This window comes from Penicillium longicatenatum (assembly GCF_028827895.1).
Source record: "Penicillium longicatenatum strain IBT 33135 chromosome Unknown contig_3_segment0_segment0, whole genome shotgun sequence".
NCBI classification, from domain to species: Eukaryota; Fungi; Ascomycota; class Eurotiomycetes; order Eurotiales; family Aspergillaceae; genus Penicillium; species Penicillium longicatenatum.
Window position 1 is genome coordinate 783,341 of NW_026643121.1, and position 20,765 is coordinate 804,105.

Here is a 20,765-nt window from a genome sequence, read left to right on the forward strand (position 1 = left end):
GAATTTCGAAGATCATCTTTGAGCAGTCCACAGGCAATCTGTACGTCTGGCATACTATCGAATGCGTTAGAAATATAAACTAACGAATTACACTCACATTTCGGGGTTCCGAATGGGATGGCCAATTCTAGGTAAACTTGAATGGTCAGAGGCTCGTTATGTCGAGTTTAAATTGGCGAAGCTAGGCACAGAGAGAGACTCGATCTATCGCCCAGAAACATGGCAGTGGTAAATTGTTGTTTTGAATCAGTTACAATCAAGTACAGTTCGAATCGCTACGGTCGGAATAAAACAATTTCTCCACTATCTCTTATCACCCTAGCTGTTCAGGGTGCAACCAACTATCAGAGATAGGATCACGAAGCTTCAGTCACCAAAGCCGCCGCATTATCTCAAGCCCTGGCACACATCTAGAATTGCTCTGTGAGCTACCTAGTGAAGAGGGGAACGCTCGTTGGCAGTGTACTCGAGGCACACGGGTCGATCCAGCACAACAACAGTTCTATATGAGAGATCTAGGGTATGCACCCATATGGACAGGTTGAGAGGTGTGTAGAAGCGTAATATTCTACTGTATCCTAGTTTCTGCAAGCTAGATTTACCCCTGGTTGTAGCATACATGATACCAGTATACCGTAAAACCGCAGTCACGGAACTCGATCGGAAAAACCTGCTCCGGTACAGCTCTGTATCATAGAGTGGACGAGGTTCCCCACTACACCACGTAGCGCCTATCAATGTCCTTGAGAAAGGGGCTCAGAAGACGACCTGAGAAATGCCATAAATAGATCGTTATTCAGCCAGCCACATTATGCAAGCAGTAAGGAGTATGTAACTAACTAATTTACTGCCACGCAAAAATTTGCGTATGTAGTAAAAATGCCTCACGGAAAAAGCAAAAAGAAATGACCAGACTGGGGCTCGATCCCAGGACCTTATCGGTGTTAACGATACGTGATAACCAACTACACCATCCGGCCAATTGATATATGGAACTCCAGATATGGACTACAAGTATGCCCACATAAAAGCGTGAGCTTGGTGGGCAAGAATCATCAGCCGCTAAACCCAATCTTGTAATTCGCAAGGGTGCCAACGAGATGCGATAACCAACTACACCATCCGGCCATACTTGTTGGATATTTTCCTAATTTTCAAAATATGAATCTCTGTTAAAAGAGCCAATTCGTGGCTTTTATTTATTCAAATCCCCAATAATATCCATATTGGATCGTACGTAATTCCAACCCGCTCATCCAGCGAGATATCAAGCTCGGTATGAGAATATATAATCAACCCTTACCCTGACCCCTCGCAAACAAGAGCGATATGCACCTTGGCTATCTCGTAAGCGTTCACATATATATATATATCATTTTTTGACCCTTTCCCACCCAGTTTAGGTACTTTCCATACCGTTGTCTATAACTATAATAACTATCCTCTTCACTGAAAGACACTACGCTAATTTCTGTTTATTACCAACCCACAATGGCTGAAGTAGTTGGTACTGCCTCAGCTATGACAACTTTTGTGGCTCTAGTTTTCCAATCTTCTATCTTTCTCTATTAGACATTACGAGCGATAAGCAAAATACCATCCACTAGATGATCTTATAACGCGTAATTGGTCTTTGGACACGATAAGGAAGTCGCCAGTAAGCTCATGGCCGGAAAGTCTTATGTGAATGAAATTTGTGTATCTACACCCTCCAAGGCTGGAGATATTTCGAGACAGTGTGGCAATAGCTGAAGGACTCGCCATTAGCCCTTCAGTCCTCCTTTTTGAATAATCTTTCCATTGTAAATCAATAGCAACGATTGGTTAGCAAGCTATATAACAGCTCTATTGGGAAGTAAGAACCCTTCGGGTTTTCTTCAGGCGCCCATCGTCTTCAACACAGTCTTGCCATGTCTTCCTCGATGACCAGCAAGGACTGCAATATATGGATACCTCGGTTTCTGAGCCTCTCGGTGCCAATCCAACCCTATATTTTCGGTCAGCACTTAGATAGCCGTGCAGAAAAAGACCTCACTTACTCGCATATAAAGGCAGTGGGGTCCGGGCATTGAGAAAACTCCCTGGCAGCTAAGTATCAGCATTCAAGTCATCTCTGACCAATTCACGAAGACGAAGTTCATACTTGATCAAATCTGCATCCTGCAGAACATCACAATTCTGATACAGACACTGCGCAACAAAGGAGTCCACACGAGGAATCTCTTGACACATGACATATAGCTTTGCAGAAACTTCCTCGGCAGGGGACTTCGAGGATGATCCTGTCCCAATCTCGTAAAGGAGAAGACAGTATTTGGGCCCTTTTCCTGGCTGTGAGTCTTCAGCTCCTATCAGAGAGCCCCACAGGCCTTTGCACGTGTCCCGAAATGCCCCAGGTAGAGGTATTGTGCCGTTTAAGCTCAGATGGGGCTCAATATCGCTGAAGTCGTTGGTCCCAGAGAAAATCCGCCGAGCATAAACTTTCACCCGGGGTTCCGGGAACTTGGTCGCGTCCACCGATAGCATTCTGGGCTGCAGGATGTCTGGGTAACTATTGAAATGATTTTCAATCTTGGCCCAGTTTTGAATAAGTCTCGGAAAGTTCGTAGGGCTATGGTCCACACACGAGGCGAGCATGGAGCGTACACCTTGAACAAGTTCCGGCGTCTTTTGACAGGCCGGAAACAACCAGTACAGTTTGGCGAATGACACCGAATCGACAAGGTCAAACCCGACAAAAACCCCAGATGGCGAGCATTTTTTACACGGCTCCGAATGAGTCTGTTGCTCATACTCTATCATTTTGTCGGTAATATGGGACCATAGCTTTGGGAAGGCACGCAAAAGGAACTCGCCTTTAGGGCATTTGGCCACACGTTCAAGGGTTGCAATAACCTCAATGGCACTCTTGAAGCCAGCCATCCTGGACACTTCGAGATGAAACGGAATTACATCGGTCACGTAACGAACAATTGGCTTTCCACTTTGAAGTTTGCTTTTCCAGCAACAACTGACCTCGAAAGGCGTGTGGTCGTTGGTGAGCGATGAGGGATATTTCATAACAGCTAGACCCGTATCTGGATTATATGAAGGACCAGGCCCCAGCCAGCGGGTAACATGGTTGCTGAAAAACTCCAAATGGCGGTTCATGTCTTCCGTGGTATAGCAGCCATGAAAGGCCAACGTGTCCCTCAGGTAGGGCATGAGGATATCGTTCCAGCTCTCGGGACATTCAGGACATTTTGGCCCAGTATCGGACCCATTGGAGGGTGCTATCTATGGGTTCGATTAGCTTCGATTTTCTATGAGGATAAATCACGTACAAAGTGACCGAGATCGGGCTCCGAATGTCCCATCCCGGTAGAAAGAGTGTTTCTGTCTCCCATTGTCGTAGCGGTCATTTCAATCTGTCGGTGGAAGACTATTTTCACTCCGGGAACTCAGGGCATTTCGTCAAACTGAGGGGTAGTGTTTTACCATCAGCACTGGATGATTCAGAGTTCACCCAATTCTCCTAGTTTACTTGGCGTTTCCTGTCAACGGGCAGTGTTAGAGCGGGGCGAGGCTGTGATTCCGTGAGCCGAGTCAACCAGTTTCCAAAATGCAACGTGAGACTGAATACGAGTTTCCTAAGTGGGCCTTAAGAGATACCTTGAAGTGAAAAGCATGACAGGAGGAAAGCAAGTGACGTGGCCGGAAAACATAGGATCTGGTCGTTGTCTCGTCATCATTCTGGGGTCACAAATATAGGATGGAGAATATTCGGCGGGCTTTCTGCATAGCCAGAAAGGAAGCTCGAGCGGCCGGGATCGCTTTCACAATGGCGAACTACCCCACCATAAGCGAGGGCATCGATGTTCTCCTAGGAATGCAATCAGGAGGAATTGGTGAGTGAGCAGTCTCATGAGACCTATTTACCTACCCATTGTTTACTCACTGTGACGGATACCCAGATATCATCGAGCTGGGTATCCCATTCAGCGATCCGGTTGGTGATGGCCCTATAATTCAAGACGCACACGCTGTCGCCTTGCAAAATGGTACATCTGTCTCCACGATTTTAGAGGTAGTTCAGACCGCTCGCACTCGAGGACTGCACGTTCCGATTGTGCTTATGGGCTACTGCGCTCCAGTCATGCACTATGGGGCACCAAGATTTATTATGGATGCAGCACGGGCAGGAGTGGATGGATTCTTGATTGCCGACCTTCCTTGCATGGAATCTGTCGGATTTCGTGAGTTATGCGTGAAAGCTGGGTATGTATTTTATGGTCTGATGGACCTGTGGAACTGGCCATTTACCAAAAGAGGGAACACCGGGGCTACTTTTACTTCCCAGCTGATCATGTGGCAGATTATCGCTCATCCCTGTCATAGCACCCAATATGTCAGACTTTGGCCTTCAAATGGTCTGCGAGAGTGCTGATTCTTATCTTTACGTCATCTCAAGAATGGGGGTGACTGGTCCCAATGGGGAAAAGAACAGCGTCGACCTTTGTCAGTTTATACAGCGATTGAGAAAGTTCTCTAAAGAGACTCCGCTTGCGCTAGGGCTCGGAGTTAGCACACGACAGGATTTTCTCACAATGCAAGATCTTGCTGAAGGGGTGGTATTTGGGTCCCAAGTCATTGCTGTTCTCGGTCAGGCACCGCCAGGTCGACGAGCACAGCGGATCCAAGAACTTTGTTCTCATCTCACTGGCCGACTCTGTGTTAAAACAGCTTTTAAGCGGATACCACCTGAACCAAGGCTAAATGTTCCTCGTCTAGCGGACCCTTCCACAGCCGGAAACACTGTCCTTCCAAGCACGTTTGAAGAGTACGGGGGGCAATACATCCCAGAATTACTCATGGACTGTCTAATGGAGCTAGAACAGATCTTTGTGGATTCTCACAAGGATCCTGTGTTTTGGACAGAATATTGGGCTTACTTCCCACGTGGCGAACGCCCAAGCTCTCTTCACATGGCCAGTAATCTTACGCGGAAACATGGCGGCGCAAGCATCTGGCTCAAACGAGAAGACCTCAACCACACAGGAAGCCACAAAGTACATAATAGCCTTGGCCAGATTTTACTGGCAAAGAGGCTTGGGAAAACTCATGTTCTGGCCGAATCTGCGTCAGGAAATCATGGTGTTATAACAGCAGCTCTGTGTGCTCAGTTCGACATGGAATGTGTTGTCTACATGGGTGCTCGGGATTTTCGCCAGCATAAGAAAAAGGTGTCAGAGATGAAGCTCTTGGGAGCCACTGTAGTGTGTGTGGGCTCTGATTCACAGACAGTGAAGGATGCCATCAATGAAGCATTACGGGCATGGATTGGTAAATTACCAACCTCTCACTATGTTCTTGGTTCTGCAATCGGCCCACACCCTTTCCCACTCATTGTTCGCTCTTTCCAGTCCCTGGTTGGAGAGCAGGCAAGAGCTCAAATGATAGAGGCTACAGCCCATCTTCCAGATGTGGTGGTTTCGAGTGTGGACAACGCGGTTGGCTTCTTTCACTCCTTCTCTAAAGACGCTAGCATCGATCTCGTGGCTGTCGGACCTCAAGGTTATGGGTCGAGCACTATGGGAGATCTTTCTCTTATGACCCCAGGCATCTACCATGGAGCGCGGACATATGTACATCAAGACGACCATGGCCAAATTCTACCGTGGCCATCAACGACAGGGCGACTTGCCTACCCAGCTCTCGGGCCTGAGCTGAGTAACTGGAAGGATAGCGGCAGAGTACAGTTTATGACTTGCACTGATACGGACAAATTGCTTGGTCTGCAGGAGCTTGCAGAGACAGAGGGGATCCATCTTGCAGCAGAGTGTGGCTATGCGGTACATGCTGCGATAGAGCTTGCTAGAACCATGAAAAGCGGGACCAATATTGTGGTGTGTGCGACGGACAAAGAGGACAACATGGATGATGAACAGTCATTATGATAAGTCGAGTCGTCGTAAGCAAGCCTGCCTCATCCTACGATGGACCTCAGTTTTCCTCCTCTCCAAGCTATCCCAGGCAGGCCTGCCTCTCCCGTTAGAACCCATCTTGCGATGGACCCCTCTTGGACGCCTACGACTTTCTGAAGTTGCCGCTTTCTCAAAGAAGATCCTTGTCGGGGTTCAATATATATACGAAGCATTTGGAATTGCGCATACTGTAGAAGCCTGAGCTCCGTCGAATATTCTTCTATCAATCCAGGGTTTTGTGAAAATAGGTACATAGTAAGGCAGACTTTTAGGTACCCCTTCACCACCTCCAGGGCTTTTATCACTAGTAGGTTCCAAAGAGTCTTCAACCTGAACCCCAACCTAGTGTAGGTTAGGCCTAGGTTAGGCCTAGGTTAGGCCTAGGTTAGGCCCAGGTTAAGTTAGGTTTTATAGAAGTCTCCAGCGCTGATCACGTGAAATATAGCATATATCTCCAACGCCAGTCCTTTTTGTTTCTTAATCCATCACCAAAATGGCCACTACAAGAACGGATGCTACCTGCGTCCGCGATGATATGGCAGCGGACCGCCAAAATACATGGGGCTTCTTCTTCTATCGTACATGCTACTACGACGATGATGCACGATGGGAGAGTTTCCTTGAGCGGATGAAAGCATTTGCAGAAATGGTGCTGCTTGATCCCAATTCGGAGAACGAGAATGGCGACGGAGAAGTTCTTTTGGGGCAACTTGAATGGAATATTCAATCGGACCCATCGCTGGATAATTGTTCATATGAGGAAGTCTGGCGGTATGGATCATGATCTCTTCCTAACTCAAAGTGCTGATTTTTTTTCCCCATCTCCTTAGCCGCCACCGGGATCTTATGAAATCTCTTTACGGGGAATACTGTCCCGCCTTTGTCCGACAAGGATACCCTATTGTTGTGGACAAAGATGCCCTGGACTCTGTTATAGAAGCCCCTTCACCAGATGCATGGACGGATGGTGATTATCTTAGGACGATGGCCTATGTGAATGTGCTTGATATGCAATGGTTTGATGTACAGGATGAGCCAAATAATGGAATTGGATCGGAAGTCGGGTGGACGAGGGTTTCGGCTCATATGCTTTATCCTAGATTGCATTCGTTGCTAGCAAGTTTCCTGTGGCCGCAGGTTATCTATCGTCATCCTCCAACGATTTCTCGTTTACGCTAAATATCGTTACATTCTCTAGTTGTATAGAATAGCGCAATGATCATTCTCTTCGAAGGTAATAAACGCTCATTTAACATTATGTCCTATTATTTTTCAGCTCCTCTAGAATAATGAGCGTCATGGCCGAATTAGATATAAATTTTTACGAGCATTTCAGAATGTGAAAGTACTCAAAACTCTAGATCATTACTGGCCAAATAAGGGCTATCTAGATTGCATCAAGGATTGGGCACCGGGATTTTAAGTAATTACACCCCTTTTCACCGATCGAAAATTAGCACGTAGTAAGTCCCGAGCTAGAAGCGCAATTAATTGAACTTCCGAGTTAATACAGCCAGACCATGATATTAAATGGTCTTGAACACGTACAGTTGCCAGAGGTACACATGGCGTCTTTGCGAACTAGTAAAAGGTCGTCGAAGAATTGGCAAACAGATGTACAAGAGGATCAACCTGAGAACCTAAGCCATGGCCACGGGTATGGCGACGGAAAGCGGCCTAGAGGTCGGATGACGAATATAGCGTTTTGGCCTGGTTTTTATAGAATACTGGAGTTACCAATATAGAGAGCTTGACTATCAGTTAATCAAGAATCTCACTTCAGGCGTTGGACGTTGTTTCTAGCACAGGATCAAAAATTTTCAAATACCAGGCATGCGGGGAAGTTGATATTGCCCATTCGCTTCTCAAATTTGGCCTCACTTAGGTATAGTATCACTCTATTAGTGACATCCAAGATCACATTATCTAGCTACATTCTCAATTGCACGTGGCGGGGCTCACGGAGCTGCTGTGTGGACGTCTCATTTTGTTGAAACATGTATGGGAATTTTATTAGAACTCTTCTTGGAAGGTTTAACCCTGTAGCTGACTTTGATTGTTATAAGGCCTCGTTATGTGAATATGTGATAACCAATTACTTCATCCGGCCAATTTGTATAAGAAATTCTGGTAATGCGTTACAAGTAGACAGTCCAAAATAACAAGAAGTCAAACATAGAGCTTTTGCACATTCCAAGCGGACACAAGAGAAACCTTCACTGCCGTTGGCATTGTAAGATGCTTTTCGTGGGAGACAATTTCTATAGTGCGGGGTGACTGTCCCACATCTTACATCAGCTCATATCTACGATCACAACATCTCGACTTCCAATTCCAGGCTTCCACTTTGCAATCAAGCTCCCATTCGTGAGAAAACTCAACGTTTCAAAACCGAGAATCCACACAGGAATCACATCACCGACTGACAGCCATGGCCCAGTCAAAGCACCTCCTCCAAAAGTGGTTCTCCCATACGACCACTCCATTTATCGCCAATGCACCTATGTTCGGGTTTGCGGACTATAAAATGGCAGCTACAGTGACCAAAGCCGGCGGTTTTGGTATGTGGACAGTTTTTCCCCCGCTGAACTTTGACTTTGGGCCCACCCAACCTAAAGTCACCTCATATTTTCAATTTTGCGATTCACTCCATACCATTCACTAACGGACATCCGGGGATGATTTGGTAGGATTCATTGGCGGAGGTTTCGACTTTACTACAGATTCAAGCCAACTCACGAAGCTCAATGATCAGTTGGAGAAAGCACGTGCAGAGATTGGAGACAGCTCTTCCAACAATCTACCCATTGGTGTCGGATTCATTACATTCAAGCCCGCAGGATTTATTGAGAATGTGATTCCACTGCTGCAGAAACATCGAGTTGCGGCAGTCTGGCTGTCTTTCCCCAAGTCTGACGCCGATCACCTGCCGCTCATCGAAGGGATTTGTCAGGTCCGGACAAAGAGTGACTGGGATGTCAAGATTTTCGTGCAAGCAGGGACTGTTCAGGCATCTATGGAGGCTGTTAAGCAAGGTGCCGATGTTGTTGTTGTGCAAGGCTCCGATGCCGGAGGGCATCAATGGGCACAGGGCGCCAGTCTGATCTCGCTTTTGCCCGAAGTACGCGATGCCCTTACAGAAAGCGGAGCAGCATCTCATACTGCAGTCTTGGCAGCTGGTGGTATTGTGGATGGCAGGGGATGTGTTGCAGCACTTGGACTTGGTAATTCATCAAATCCAAATCTATGAAGTGATAACTAACAATGCTCTGATAATAGGCGCTGATGGAGTAGCTATGGGGACCAGAGTGAGATATTTGATATCTTCCCTTGATCAGTACAATGAGCTTACCAAATATAGTTTGTCGCCACCGAGGAATGCCCAGCTCCATCTCTTATCAAACAAGCGATTTTGTCTGGCAATGACGGCGCTGCGTCGACCATCAAGTCCACTCGACATGACGTATTCCAGTCCACCGATGTTTTTCCAAGGCAATATGACGGAAGAGCTGTTATTGGAATCAGCTATGATGAATCTAAAGCGGGTGCTAGCGACGAGGAAATCATTCAGCGGTACAATGATGCCATCAAGAATGGAGAGGATTATCGGCGGACAGTATGGGCGTAAGTTTCTTAAATCTCATGAGATGGCACTTACGTATGATTCATACTAACAAATTATCCAGTGGTGCAAGCATCGGTGTGATCACACGAGAGCTATCCGTGCCTGATCTGATCAAGGGCGTCCAGCAAGAGGTCAAGTCCGTTATGGACCGACTCAATCAGAGCATACAGTGATAATGGCTCGTTGGAGCCAAAGAAGCATCAGCCAATACATTCTGTAGGGTTTTATTCCAAGAATGTCAAATATGAAATATTATTGTTCACAGAGTAAGTGTTCGCCTTAGTACGTACGCATTCAATATTCCTGGCTAAATATGACCAACGAATGAATGGGTGGATTAGCATCAAAATACCGAAGAAAGTAATTCGAAGTTAGAATCGCGCGTCCAATGTATCGATTATATAGAGATCTAAAATGTCAAGTTTCACGATCACTGTTCCTACTGTCCGAATCAGGCAAGGTTCCCCCCTCACACCCTGGGAGACCCCCCCCCCCCCCCTCCCTCACCTCTTTTCTAACCTCTGAAGTTCTAAATTTCTCAACGGTCCTACGAATTCCTGTCATTCACCCCGTGGTCTTTCGGGGAATTCACAATTCACCGGTACATATCGTCCTCGGCTCCGAAGTTGGGGTCGTGGTTGGTTTTGAGTTATCCGCGCTCGCGTTTCACTCCGCGTTGGATAACCCGTGCAGATTTGCACCAGACGTCAAGCTCCGATAAGCAATTTCCGGATCCCTCCCTTTATACCCATCCAACCTCTGGAACCTTGCGATCACCCCATTCGATATATTACTACGTCAACTCCATGAAGGGCACCACGCCATCCCCCAGTCCGGCGCCCGGACCGAAAGCTTCACCCGCCCCGAAATCCACGCCTCCCGCCGCAGGGGTCAAGCGCAAACGAGTCCCCGCCGCCAAATATTATGCTGTTAAGAAAGGTTTTAAGCCAGGTATCTACTATGGGTGGCCAGAGTGTTTGGCTCAAATAACGGGGTTCAAGGGAGCTATCTGTGAGTTATCCCTTGGCTAAAAGCAGTTTGTCCGAATACTAATTCGTGTCTCTGCTCTAGTTCAATCATTCCTAAGCCATGAAGATGCCACCGCGTTCCTGAATGGTGTCAAGCCTCCGTCCAGTGGTGCTGCGGAGAGCGCCGAAAGATATTATGGGATACAGCGGGGCCGTGTTCCTGGGGTGTACACAGATTGGTCGAAAGCACAAGAGCAGATCCGGGGCTTCACGCGCCCGCGCTATCGCAAGTTTTCGACGCGAGAGGAAGCCGAAGAATTTGTAAGAGAAGGACAGGTACGGCCTTCAGTTGTCTTTGGTAGTGCAAAGAAACCCACTGGACCGCATGGCATTACGGGCGAGAATCCCAAAGACGCAGAAGGCGTCGAGTATGCGCCCGGGGAAGGCCCTTTACCGCCAGGCGCGGAGGATGGGTTTGACCCCAATGTGCTGCTGGATACCACTACTGGGAAGGTGGTCTACAAGACTGCGCCTGAAAAGGCTGCTACCAAGACACAAGCAGCGGGGATACCGGGGATGCTACGGATATACACTGATGGGAGTTCCTTGCGGAATGGAACACCACTGGCATCTGCTGGGGTTGGAGTCTTTTTCGGACCTGGGGATTCAAGGTTTGTCTCCCAATCTTTTTATTCAATGTCACCAGTCCTGACTCACACTTTGTTGTCCTAGTAGGAACGTGTCGGAGCCTTTGAAAGGAAGTCGGCAGACAAATCAACGGGCAGAATTGACGGCAATTCTGCGAGCAATTGATATTGCGCCTCGCCACCGAGACGTTACTATTTTCACCGACAGTAGATACGCGATTGACTGTGTCACTGTTTGGTTTATAAACTGGCGTCGGAACAACTGGATGACGAAAGACAAGAAACCGGTCGAAAACCGAGACTTGGTTGAGTCGATTCTCGTGAAGATCGAGGAGCGTCAGGAATTGAAAGTCAAGACCTTATTCCAATGGATCAAGGGACATGCCCAAGACCCCGGAAACGAGGCCGCGGATCGACTAGCGGTGAATGGAGCCCATGAAGGCGTTAGACAGAAGGCCGAAGCCTTGGAAACGATTCGAGATCTGCCCGACGAGGAATCCGAGAATGATTTCTAATATTCGATTAACGAGATATATATTCAAATAATCCAGTGATGCGCCATCGCAAGGCTGACGAGCGTAGAGGTGAAATGCAAATGCCAAGTCCGCTTCCCACGTTCCCCCACATCTTTCTCTTTCCGTAAATCCAGATTTCTCCTCCCGCAACACCGCAAACACCACGCATCGCATCGCAAAGCCTTTTGCAGGATCAACTTCGGATCCCTGAGTTTCCACTGTGATTACTCTCTGGTCGTTCCTCATCTCCCAGATGGTCGCCTTGTATTACATCAAGCGCGTTCAAATCACGATTCGATAACATTTGCTTCTTGTTACCTGAAATACATCTTTTTAAATATTCTCTCTGAAACCCAAACGGCAATAAAAAAACGAACTAGATCGCTAGATCTTAAGATCTCAGTTCGTAGGTCCAGATCTCCGGATCGGCTATTCGGCTGAACCCCCTCCCGGCAAAATGCCGACTCTCGCATTGATCAATTTCAATATCGTCTGTGCTACGCTTGGAGGCTTTGTATCCATCTTCGGCCTAGTATCATATCTATGCAAGGAGCGATTTTATCTCTCGGAAGCATGTAGGTAAACCCCCTCACTGCAGATCGTGCAGTAGCTAATCGTGCCCAGTGATCTCGTTGCTGGCCGGAGTCGTATTTTCACCTCATGCAGCCAATTTTATCCGGCCTGAGGACTATGCATTGCACTCTTCGGAAAACCTCGCGGCAATTACCTTGCACTTCACCCGCCTGGTGCTGGGTGTGCAGCTGGTTTTAGCCGGTGTCCAGCTTCCTAAACGGTACCTGCACGTCGAATGGCGGAGCTTGTCCTTGCTGCTTGGCCCCGGCATGGCGGCCATGTGGATATGTAGCAGTCTGATTGTTTGGGCCATGGTCCCGAATTTCAAATTCCTGCATGCTCTGATTGTGGCGGCGTGTGTGACGCCGACGGATCCTGTCCTGTCCAATTCGATTGTCAAGGGCAAATTTGCGGATAAGCATGTCCCACGACCCCTGCAGCGAATCATTGTCGCAGAATCCGGTGCTAATGATGGTCTGGGTTACCCATTCCTCTTCTTTGGCATCTATCTTCTCAAATACATCGGTATGGGTGGTGAGGGATACAGCGGCGGAGCTGGAAAAGCCATAGGCCTGTGGTTCTATGAGACTTGGGTGTATACCATCATTTTAAGTATTGTCTATGGAGCGGTGGTTGGCTGGATATCGAGGAAGTTGCTCCACTGGGCTGAAGAGAAGCACTATTGTGATCGGGAGAGTTTCCTGGTATTCGCTATTGCGCTTGCTGTAAGTTGACATCCGCAGCTTGAAAAGAGACTCAATTTAACCGCGAATTTAGCTCTTTGTTGTTGGAACTTGCGGGCTTATTGGTACCGATGATCTCCTGGCATGTTTCATCGCCGGAAATGTGTTTACTCAGGAGTAAGTTTCTTTTGAATCAGAAGTATTATACTCGATGACTGACCAATTTAGTGATTGGTTTCGTCTTGAAACCATAGATGACTCCCTCCAACCAACCATTGATATGCTTCTCAATCTGTCCATGTTCATGTGGTTTGGTGCGGTTTGTCCGTGGTCATCTTTCCTCAACAATGACATTATCCCCATCTATCGGCTCATCTTTTTGGGAATTCTCATTCTCCTGGTCCGTCGGATGCCAATCATCTTCGCCATGCATAAATATATCCACCAGATTGAAGATCTCTCACACGCCGCCTTTGTGGGATTCTTCGGCCCAATTGGCGTCGGTGCCATTTTCTATCTATCGATCTGTCGAGAGTTCCTCTTGGAGATCAAAGTTGATGGTCAAGTGCGAGAAGATGCCCAACGGGTGGCAGATACTGCCTCGATTGTGGTGTGGTTCCTTGCGATCTGCAGCATTGTGAGTACATCTTAATCCACGGAACTCGAAGGACTTCAATTAAACAAGTACAGATCGTACACGGACTATCCGTTCCAGTCGGCAAAGCCGGCTATCATCTCCCCGGACCCTCTCAACCGCCATTACAGCGAGTAGTACCGCTGAAACTGACCCGATACCGATTGAGGCAATTCGCCGCACTCACAGCACTGCGACACCCATTGAGAACGATGCCTCGAGCTTCCGAAGCCGCAGACGCCGACAGTATTCCTCGCCAACTCCGCCGTTGTTCCGTCTTGGCCGCTCAAAGATCCCTTCGCCATCGCCTTCCCAGGCTCAGCCTGGCGTTGGACAGACCGACGAACCAGAGAGACCTGTTAACCTGGTCATTCACGAGCCGACGACAACTGCGGTGAGGCACGACGATTCGTCCGCTTCCGCTTAGCCTGGTAAACACGTTGTTGACACATTGTTGACAACACATGACCGTGAAAAACTTTGTCCTAGGATCTGCTGCCTGTTGGCTTCCTGCGCAATTTTTTCTTACATCAGGGAGGGCTACCCTTTCCTTCTTTTCTGAAGATACTTTTTGAGTTTATATTGTTATCTGACCCCTTGTCACTCGCTGTATATTTTGCTTATCTGGAAGAGCAGTCGACTCACGTTGCTTCCACACCAGTGCATTGTTATTTGTCCTCTGTTATTTCATGGCCTCGCAAATTGCATATATCCTTAGTTATCTATATAGCCCGTGGATTGTTGTATAGGAAGAATAGAGATTTAGAATATTATCTATATCTAAGCCAGAAACTTGACGCCATGGATATCTCTTAATATGCACCCAGTATGAATCACTAGTCTAGAGAATCAAGACCTTCCACTCCCAATGCTCAACTATGGTGATGAGTAGTAAAGATAAATCAGGAACAATTGAACAGTAGTTCAGTTTGTATGGCAGTAAACTTTGTTCCAAGTTCATCCTGCAAATATTTGGTCGGAAGCTTCCAAGCAATGGTTTTGTAGTGTAATGGTTATCACTGTGGATTCTGATTCCACCAATCCCGGTTCGATCCCGGGCAAGACCTTCTGTTTCCTTTTTGCTCAGTTATTTTTGCGTGTTTGATTTGATTCAGTATATCCGACTTTTTTTTAGAAGACATGTCGTTTTTTTTGGCGCAATAAGAGAAGGACTTTGTATGTAACAAATTGCATGTATATAGATACAAGCAGCCAGGAATGAAGTAGCAAACAAAGGTTAGTATCGGCAAGAACACCAAAAACGAGATCTTGGAAGATAAGAGATGGAAAAATAACGAGAAATTAGTGTATGGAGGCGGATATAATATGCTCAGAAACATGATCTGTATCTTGCTATAAAGCCCTATTTCGAATTGCTGGGCGGAATGCCCGATATCGTGAGTTCAGAATGAAAGCTTTAGTCGGAATCTTAAAATTCTTGAATCTTGTAGGAGACTGCCGCTGTTTGGTAGCATAAGATGTCTCTTTCATTTTTTCATGTCATCTATCTAGCCTCAAATTGTGCAAGTGCCATGGTCGTCGTGGAGACATGCCCATAGCAACAGTGCAAGTATGATGAAATAAGGGAGCTAGAGTGGGAAAGATACTTATTGTGAGCGATGTTACCCAAGACAGTTATTTGGTCAGGGATAAAGGAAATATATGTGCCGCAAAAGAGGCGACAATCCTACAGAAAGGGCTACAAAGGGAAAGGTGATAGAGCGGAAGGATTGCAAGGCGTGAGATTTCAAAGTGGCGGACTGATTATCTAGCCTGGTTGAGAAATGGACGCGAACTTTTGGAGAAATCTTAGTTTATTCGCTAAATTCTCACTTGTTTTTGTAAAATTTGTTTTTCAAAACACTCATCCTCTCGAGTAAGTGGGTGGTGCAAGATGATCGGGGGCACGTGGACACTGCCTCCAGAGTCCTTCGCCAAACTGCACACCACCCAAAAGGAGAGAGGGAACACAGGACGCGAGCGCACAGGCAATTAGAGTCAAAACACTCAACACGCCGAGAATCGGCCTCGCTCACCCGCTTAGTTGGCGGGGAGTTGGCGGTACATATCCTGCAACGCCCGGGACAACGGGACGATCTGCTGCAGGAGGCTGGAAGAGGGATTTCGGGAGTTGACCGCGTTGTACAGCTCGCTGAGTCGGTTGCTCAGCAGGCTCAGGATCTGAGCCGCAACTGCCCCGACTTCCGGATCCTTTAAGGAAAGAGTTAGCACTGTTTATTCATTCTAGTAGATAAAGAAACAAAAGAGGCACATACCTGCAAGTCCACGTTGCGCAAGCTCACTTCGAGCCAGTGGAGGCGAGCAGAAATATTCTGCTGCAGAGCCGCTGTTACAGCCACACCAGCGGAGAGGACGACAATCGAAGGAAGCCGAGCGAGGAATGAGGGATTCATGTGGCAGAAATAGTTGTCGAAGATTTCTGCCTGGCGAGCAGATTGAAGCCACTGCGAGAAAGTTAGAAACAAGTCAAGATAATGCAAGGGTCTTAAGGAAAGGAAACTAAAAACGCATAGCTTTAAAGGGTAGCAACTAACCTTGACAATGGCTTCATGATACTGGGGCTGGAGTCCCGAAAGCATCTGGTCAATGTCGGCAAGCTCCTCCGAGAGATCTGGGACAGAGGCATTCGCCATAGCTGAAGAGGGGCGCGACGAGCGGTTCAACAGGCGGGGATCCTGAGAGGAAGAATGCCGGGCCAAGGACTGGACCGGAGCCTGGGCTGGAGGGGCTGGAGCCTGGGCTTGAGCCTGCACAGGGATGTTTGCTGCTGGGACAATATTTGTGGGCCCGACATTGGTCGCTGGGCGGTTGTTGGCAGGGAGCTGACCCATCTGCGCCGCCATGGCTCGCATCGCGTTTTCCATCTGCTCGAGCTTGGCCAGGGTTCGGTTCGCGATTTCGCGGTCCTTCTCGCGTGCCTCCTCCAAGCTCTTGATTCGTGCTTCGGCTTCATCGGAAGCCTGCTTGGTGTGCTTCGCGAAGTCATCCATGAAGGGCAGGAATGCCTGTGTAGCAGAAAGGGTGACTGCCTTCTGGACGGCCTCGAGCTTCTTTACCATGGAGTTTGCAACCGCGTCAATTACAAGGGGGTTCCCCACTGTTGATTCGACCAGGCGGGGCATAATTTGGTGAAGCTGCTCTCTCAAGGCTTTTGGTAGATCTCGGGAAATTGCACGATGGATCCCTTCGTCAAGGGCAGGAGCAACATCTTCTTTGATGGCGTCTTGGAAAAAGCGTCGGATATTTTTCTCAAGGTCGTCACTCAGCTTCTCTGCAACAAGACGGAGGAGGTTCTCCTGTTTGACATTGGAAGCAGCATCCCATTGGCGGCGTTCGTCATCGAAGCGCTCAAAGAGGCGCTCCATTCCGGAATTGAAAATTCCGTTCACTTCCTTGACGATCTCACCGCGAGAAATAACGCCTTGTTCCTCCAGCTGGCGGGTCATTTGCTCCTCAGTGATTTGACCAATAGTAGAATGAGCACCGTTAGGACCGTTGGAGGATGCCATTGCATAAGCGGCGCTGGGATTGCTCATGGTGGCAGCAGAGGTGGCAAGAGGTTCAAGTTCTTTGGAGGAGGGAAGGGAAAGGGGTTCAACACCAGCAGTAGAAGCAGGATCCTTGAGTTTGACTGCAGCGTCGGATGGAGCCTTCTTTTTCTTCTTCTTGTCAAGCTTTTCATGATGGAGAAGGTTGGCAGGTTCAGATTGCTCGTCAACGGGCTTTTTCTTGGGGGAAGATTTGATCGGGGATTGGTTGCGAGAGGAGGAGAGGTTGCGCGAGGAAGAGGCAATACCAGTGGACTCGGCGAAGTCATTTTTCTTCACGGTGTCCTTGGGAATACGTGACGTTGGGGGTGGAGTATCACCGTTAACGGAGGGGTCTTCAGTAATAGATGGTGGGAATGATTGAAGTTCACGAACTTCGATGGAACCTTCCTCCAAGGCGTCAATCGGACAAATCACTTTGTTGTCTGATGTCCACCCCAAATCATCTCTCTTAATATTCAGACATGTCACTCCACGTGAGTGCATCACATACAACTCAAAGAGATCAGTCTCTTCCGATGCACGCTTCTCCGTGCCAGTCTTGGATAGTGGTAGCAGTTCCAAACTTCTTAGCTGACCCTTAGAACCAAGCGAAATCTCCCGAATACCACTGAGGCATGCAGTCGAATCTGGCCTGGGCAAAGAGCTTTCCTTGTCACCCGCGGCCTTGATAAAGGCAGCTTGCGACATACCAGGCAGGTTGTATCTTGGCGCCGACAGATGCACGAAATAGATCGAATTGCGAGTGGGATGTCCGACTACGATGATACCCGACGAGGCATGGAATACCACGCTACAGATTGCATCCGATTCGTTCTCATGAGGGAAATTCACCTCTCCAACAGCCTTGCCGAGCCCAATATCCCAGAGCTGCAAGGTGTGGTTCTGCTTCAATCCTACAAGAACGTACCGAAGGGCACTTGATCGTGTGTATGGACGCAACTTGTCCACGAAGAGCACCGATGTGGGCCAGGACTTCTCTGCTGGAGAGCCAGTCACGAATGTGTTCAAAGGAACTCGTACCTCACTCGGTACCGGTCCCTCGACGAAGCTGTCACGATCCAGCAGGTCACGAATATCCCAGAAGCGCAAGCGGCCGGTCTTGTCCAAAGACGCAATGACAGTGTCATCACCACTGAAGGCGAAGTCTTTCCCGGCTTTACCAGTCGAAATCTTCAGAGCACGCTCTTTGAAGAATTTCTCCGTGTTCACCGTGCGTTGAGCACCGGACACACCATAGCTAGCATTCATCGCAGCTTGGGGAGAGACAACATAAATACACTTGCCCCGCCCAATGGCGATGAGATCCGCATGACGACTGCTCTGCTTGGCCCGCGTTTTCAGCTGACCACCAGAGGTATTCTCGTCCGAGGCAGGGAAGGGCGGGAATATGAGGCTTTCACTCTCCAGCGCATCCATCTCAAACAGATCCTTGCCCTCCCGTGAAATCAAGGACCAGTATACAGCACCGCTGACACCAATTCCGAGAATGGCCTGCACATCAGACTGGCCTACCGCAGAGAGAGACGAGCACAAGGAGACATTAAAGACACGGTCCCGAGTAGACCGGAAGACTTGTCGATCACTGCCATCGTCCTGGCGAATAATCCGGATTCCACCAGTCTTGGCAAGCGCATATACGATGTAGTCAGATGTGGCGGCAGTCAATGAGCGGTCCAGCTGATCGAAATCCTTCTTAAGGCGGGCGATATCCATGACAGCGTCGTCACGGAATGACACAACCTTCCCGGGTTGCGGTTTGACAATCACAGAGATGAACGGCTGTAGAGGGAAATTCCGAACGCACACAACGCGCACTTCTTCCTTCTCTGCGCTGTCCTCGGCGCTCTCCCAGCTGTCAGCCAGAGCCTCGGCATTCTCATTCCGGGTCTGATGAACAGCGGTGGTAGCGGCGTCGATGTCCGATCCCTTTTCAGGTACAATCGATTGAGGCATTTCGGCGGTCTCTTTGGGCTCCATGGCTGTTTCCCGCAGCTGGTCAGCGATCGATGAGATCACTGCTTCGGTCGGTTCGGCAGCGAGAGCTTCAGCTTCCACTTCAGCTTCCACTTCAGCCTCGACCTCAGCCTCAAGCTGAGCTTCGACCTGGGCCTTCTCAGCTTGGATTTCCCCACTGCTGAGCGAGCGCCCAATCTCACTGACGAGACGTTTAACGACATCATCCACAGCCTGTTTCTGTCCCACCTCAAGAACGGGTGACTTGCTTCGCTTCGGCTTCTGGGTTGCGGCCAATTCAATAGCCGGAGAAGGCTCAGCATCGGCGGAAGGATCGACCTTCAACTTCTGCATATCTTCAACAACCGAGGGCACCGAGGGCTCGTAGTCCGACTTGGCCTGAGGGGATCTAGTGCCGGGCGAGATGGCAGCCAGCTGATCGAATGGGTTGACATAGGTGAACATTGAATCCTTAGAAGCCGAGGGAGATACGACCGTTTCCGGTTTCGCAGCCTCAACGAAGGAAGCGACAGGCTCCGTCAGAACGTCATTGGTCTCCAATGGTTTCGTTTCAAGAGATGCCTCGGGATTGGCCTGGTTTGATGCGACTGAGAGTGGAACTTCCGTCACCTCATCGACAAATTGGGATCGATTGAGCAGGCGCAGCAACATGTTCTGAGTTTGATCGCTTGGAGCACCATCTTCCTGAACCGGGGTTGCAACCTCAGGCACGGCATTCTGGGCAGGAGCCTGAGCACCGCCAAACAAAGAAGCAATCAAGTTCGACGAGGACATGTTCCGTCCCTGCAAAGATGAGGCTACTTCCTGAGCCGGAGGAGACCGCGATTGTTCCGAAGCCATAGCAGCAGCAGTCGCCGGAGCCACAGCACCAGAGCCCTGACTAAATCTCAAGAGATTAAGCAAATTAGCAGCACTATCGTTGTGGTTCGGCTGCGAGTACTGGTTATGATCGGGACGAGGGGAAGGCACGTTCGGACTAAGGGTATCAGATGCATGATGAGGGGGCGTGTTGACTGGGTTCATCGGCGAAGGACTCTGAACGGCCGATGCCACAGATGGATGATGATATCCGTGAACACTAGGGTCCTGATACCGGTGCATTTCCGGATGATGCATGGCAGGAGGCAACTCGCGAGCATCAAAGGGTGGGTACTGAGGGTGATGCGGAAACATGCCAGGGTGGCCAGGGTGGTGGTATTGCGGTTGCGCATACCCAGGCTGCTGAACAGGCCGCTGCTGCTGGCTAGCGTCTTGTCCGGACCCATGATTCGGAGAAGGGCGTGGCCGTATAGATGCCAGCAGGGCCTGAAGATCGTTCGGAGTGGACATGTCTGCCTCTCGTCCTGTTATGACAAGTTCCGAACAAAATCCACAAAAGCGGTTAAGAGCTCCTTAGAGCTTGTCTTTCAAGCGTGCCGGGTGAACCAGGCACAGGAAGGAATGACAACGGATTGAAGGATATAGTGACAGGCTGAGATCAAATTTCACAATGATGACAGGGCAAAAAAGGAAAGGGGATCGTGAAGAGCGTTAATGAGTGATGAAGGGAAGATGGAGTGAGAAAAGAAGTTCGAGTCTCGGATGTGAACAAGAAAAGCTTGGACAGCTTGT

General features: G+C 48.7%; 7 protein-coding genes across 7 annotated transcripts; 5 read left to right on the top strand and 2 right to left on the bottom strand.

Annotated features, from left to right (window-relative positions):
- Positions 1-2,088: 2,088 nt before the first annotated feature.
- N7484_005648 (uncharacterized protein) lies at positions 2,089-3,356 on the bottom strand (the record flags this gene model as incomplete). The annotated part of the gene is made up of 2 exons (XM_057116067.1): positions 2,089-3,276; positions 3,324-3,356. The coding sequence occupies 2 exons, from the start codon at positions 3,354-3,356 to the stop codon at positions 2,089-2,091; spliced, it is 1,221 nt and encodes a 406-aa protein (XP_056971950.1).
- A 395-nt stretch (positions 3,357-3,751) lies between these two features.
- On the top strand, positions 3,752-5,936 carry N7484_005649 (tryptophan synthase subunit alpha; the record flags this gene model as incomplete). The annotated part of the gene is made up of 3 exons (XM_057116068.1): positions 3,752-3,887; positions 3,954-4,257; positions 4,355-5,936. The coding sequence occupies 3 exons, from the start codon at positions 3,752-3,754 to the stop codon at positions 5,934-5,936; spliced, it is 2,022 nt and encodes a 673-aa protein (XP_056971951.1).
- Positions 5,937-6,456: 520 nt separating this feature from the next.
- Positions 6,457-7,142, top strand: N7484_005650 (uncharacterized protein; the record flags this gene model as incomplete). The annotated part of the gene is made up of 2 exons (XM_057116069.1): positions 6,457-6,734; positions 6,794-7,142. The coding sequence occupies 2 exons, from the start codon at positions 6,457-6,459 to the stop codon at positions 7,140-7,142; spliced, it is 627 nt and encodes a 208-aa protein (XP_056971952.1).
- A 1,252-nt stretch (positions 7,143-8,394) lies between these two features.
- On the top strand, positions 8,395-9,761 carry N7484_005651 (nitronate monooxygenase; the record flags this gene model as incomplete). The annotated part of the gene is made up of 5 exons (XM_057116070.1): positions 8,395-8,524; positions 8,654-9,187; positions 9,243-9,271; positions 9,325-9,587; positions 9,650-9,761. 5 exons carry the CDS (start codon positions 8,395-8,397, stop codon positions 9,759-9,761), a joined length of 1,068 nt encoding a protein of 355 aa, XP_056971953.1.
- A 633-nt stretch (positions 9,762-10,394) lies between these two features.
- On the top strand, positions 10,395-11,718 carry N7484_005652 (RNA-DNA hybrid ribonuclease; the record flags this gene model as incomplete). The annotated part of the gene is made up of 3 exons (XM_057116071.1): positions 10,395-10,599; positions 10,660-11,227; positions 11,289-11,718. 3 exons carry the CDS (start codon positions 10,395-10,397, stop codon positions 11,716-11,718), a joined length of 1,203 nt encoding a protein of 400 aa, XP_056971954.1.
- Positions 11,719-12,175: 457 nt separating this feature from the next.
- On the top strand, positions 12,176-14,035 carry N7484_005653 (putative Na/H antiporter; the record flags this gene model as incomplete). Its single annotated transcript, XM_057116072.1, has 5 exons — positions 12,176-12,293; positions 12,343-13,016; positions 13,069-13,151; positions 13,203-13,615; positions 13,665-14,035. The coding sequence occupies 5 exons, from the start codon at positions 12,176-12,178 to the stop codon at positions 14,033-14,035; spliced, it is 1,659 nt and encodes a 552-aa protein (XP_056971955.1).
- Positions 14,036-15,648: 1,613 nt separating this feature from the next.
- N7484_005654 (uncharacterized protein) lies at positions 15,649-20,483 on the bottom strand (the record flags this gene model as incomplete). Its single annotated transcript, XM_057116073.1, has 3 exons — positions 15,649-15,819; positions 15,885-16,073; positions 16,164-20,483. The coding sequence occupies 3 exons, from the start codon at positions 20,481-20,483 to the stop codon at positions 15,649-15,651; spliced, it is 4,680 nt and encodes a 1,559-aa protein (XP_056971956.1).
- Positions 20,484-20,765: the final 282 nt, after the last annotated feature.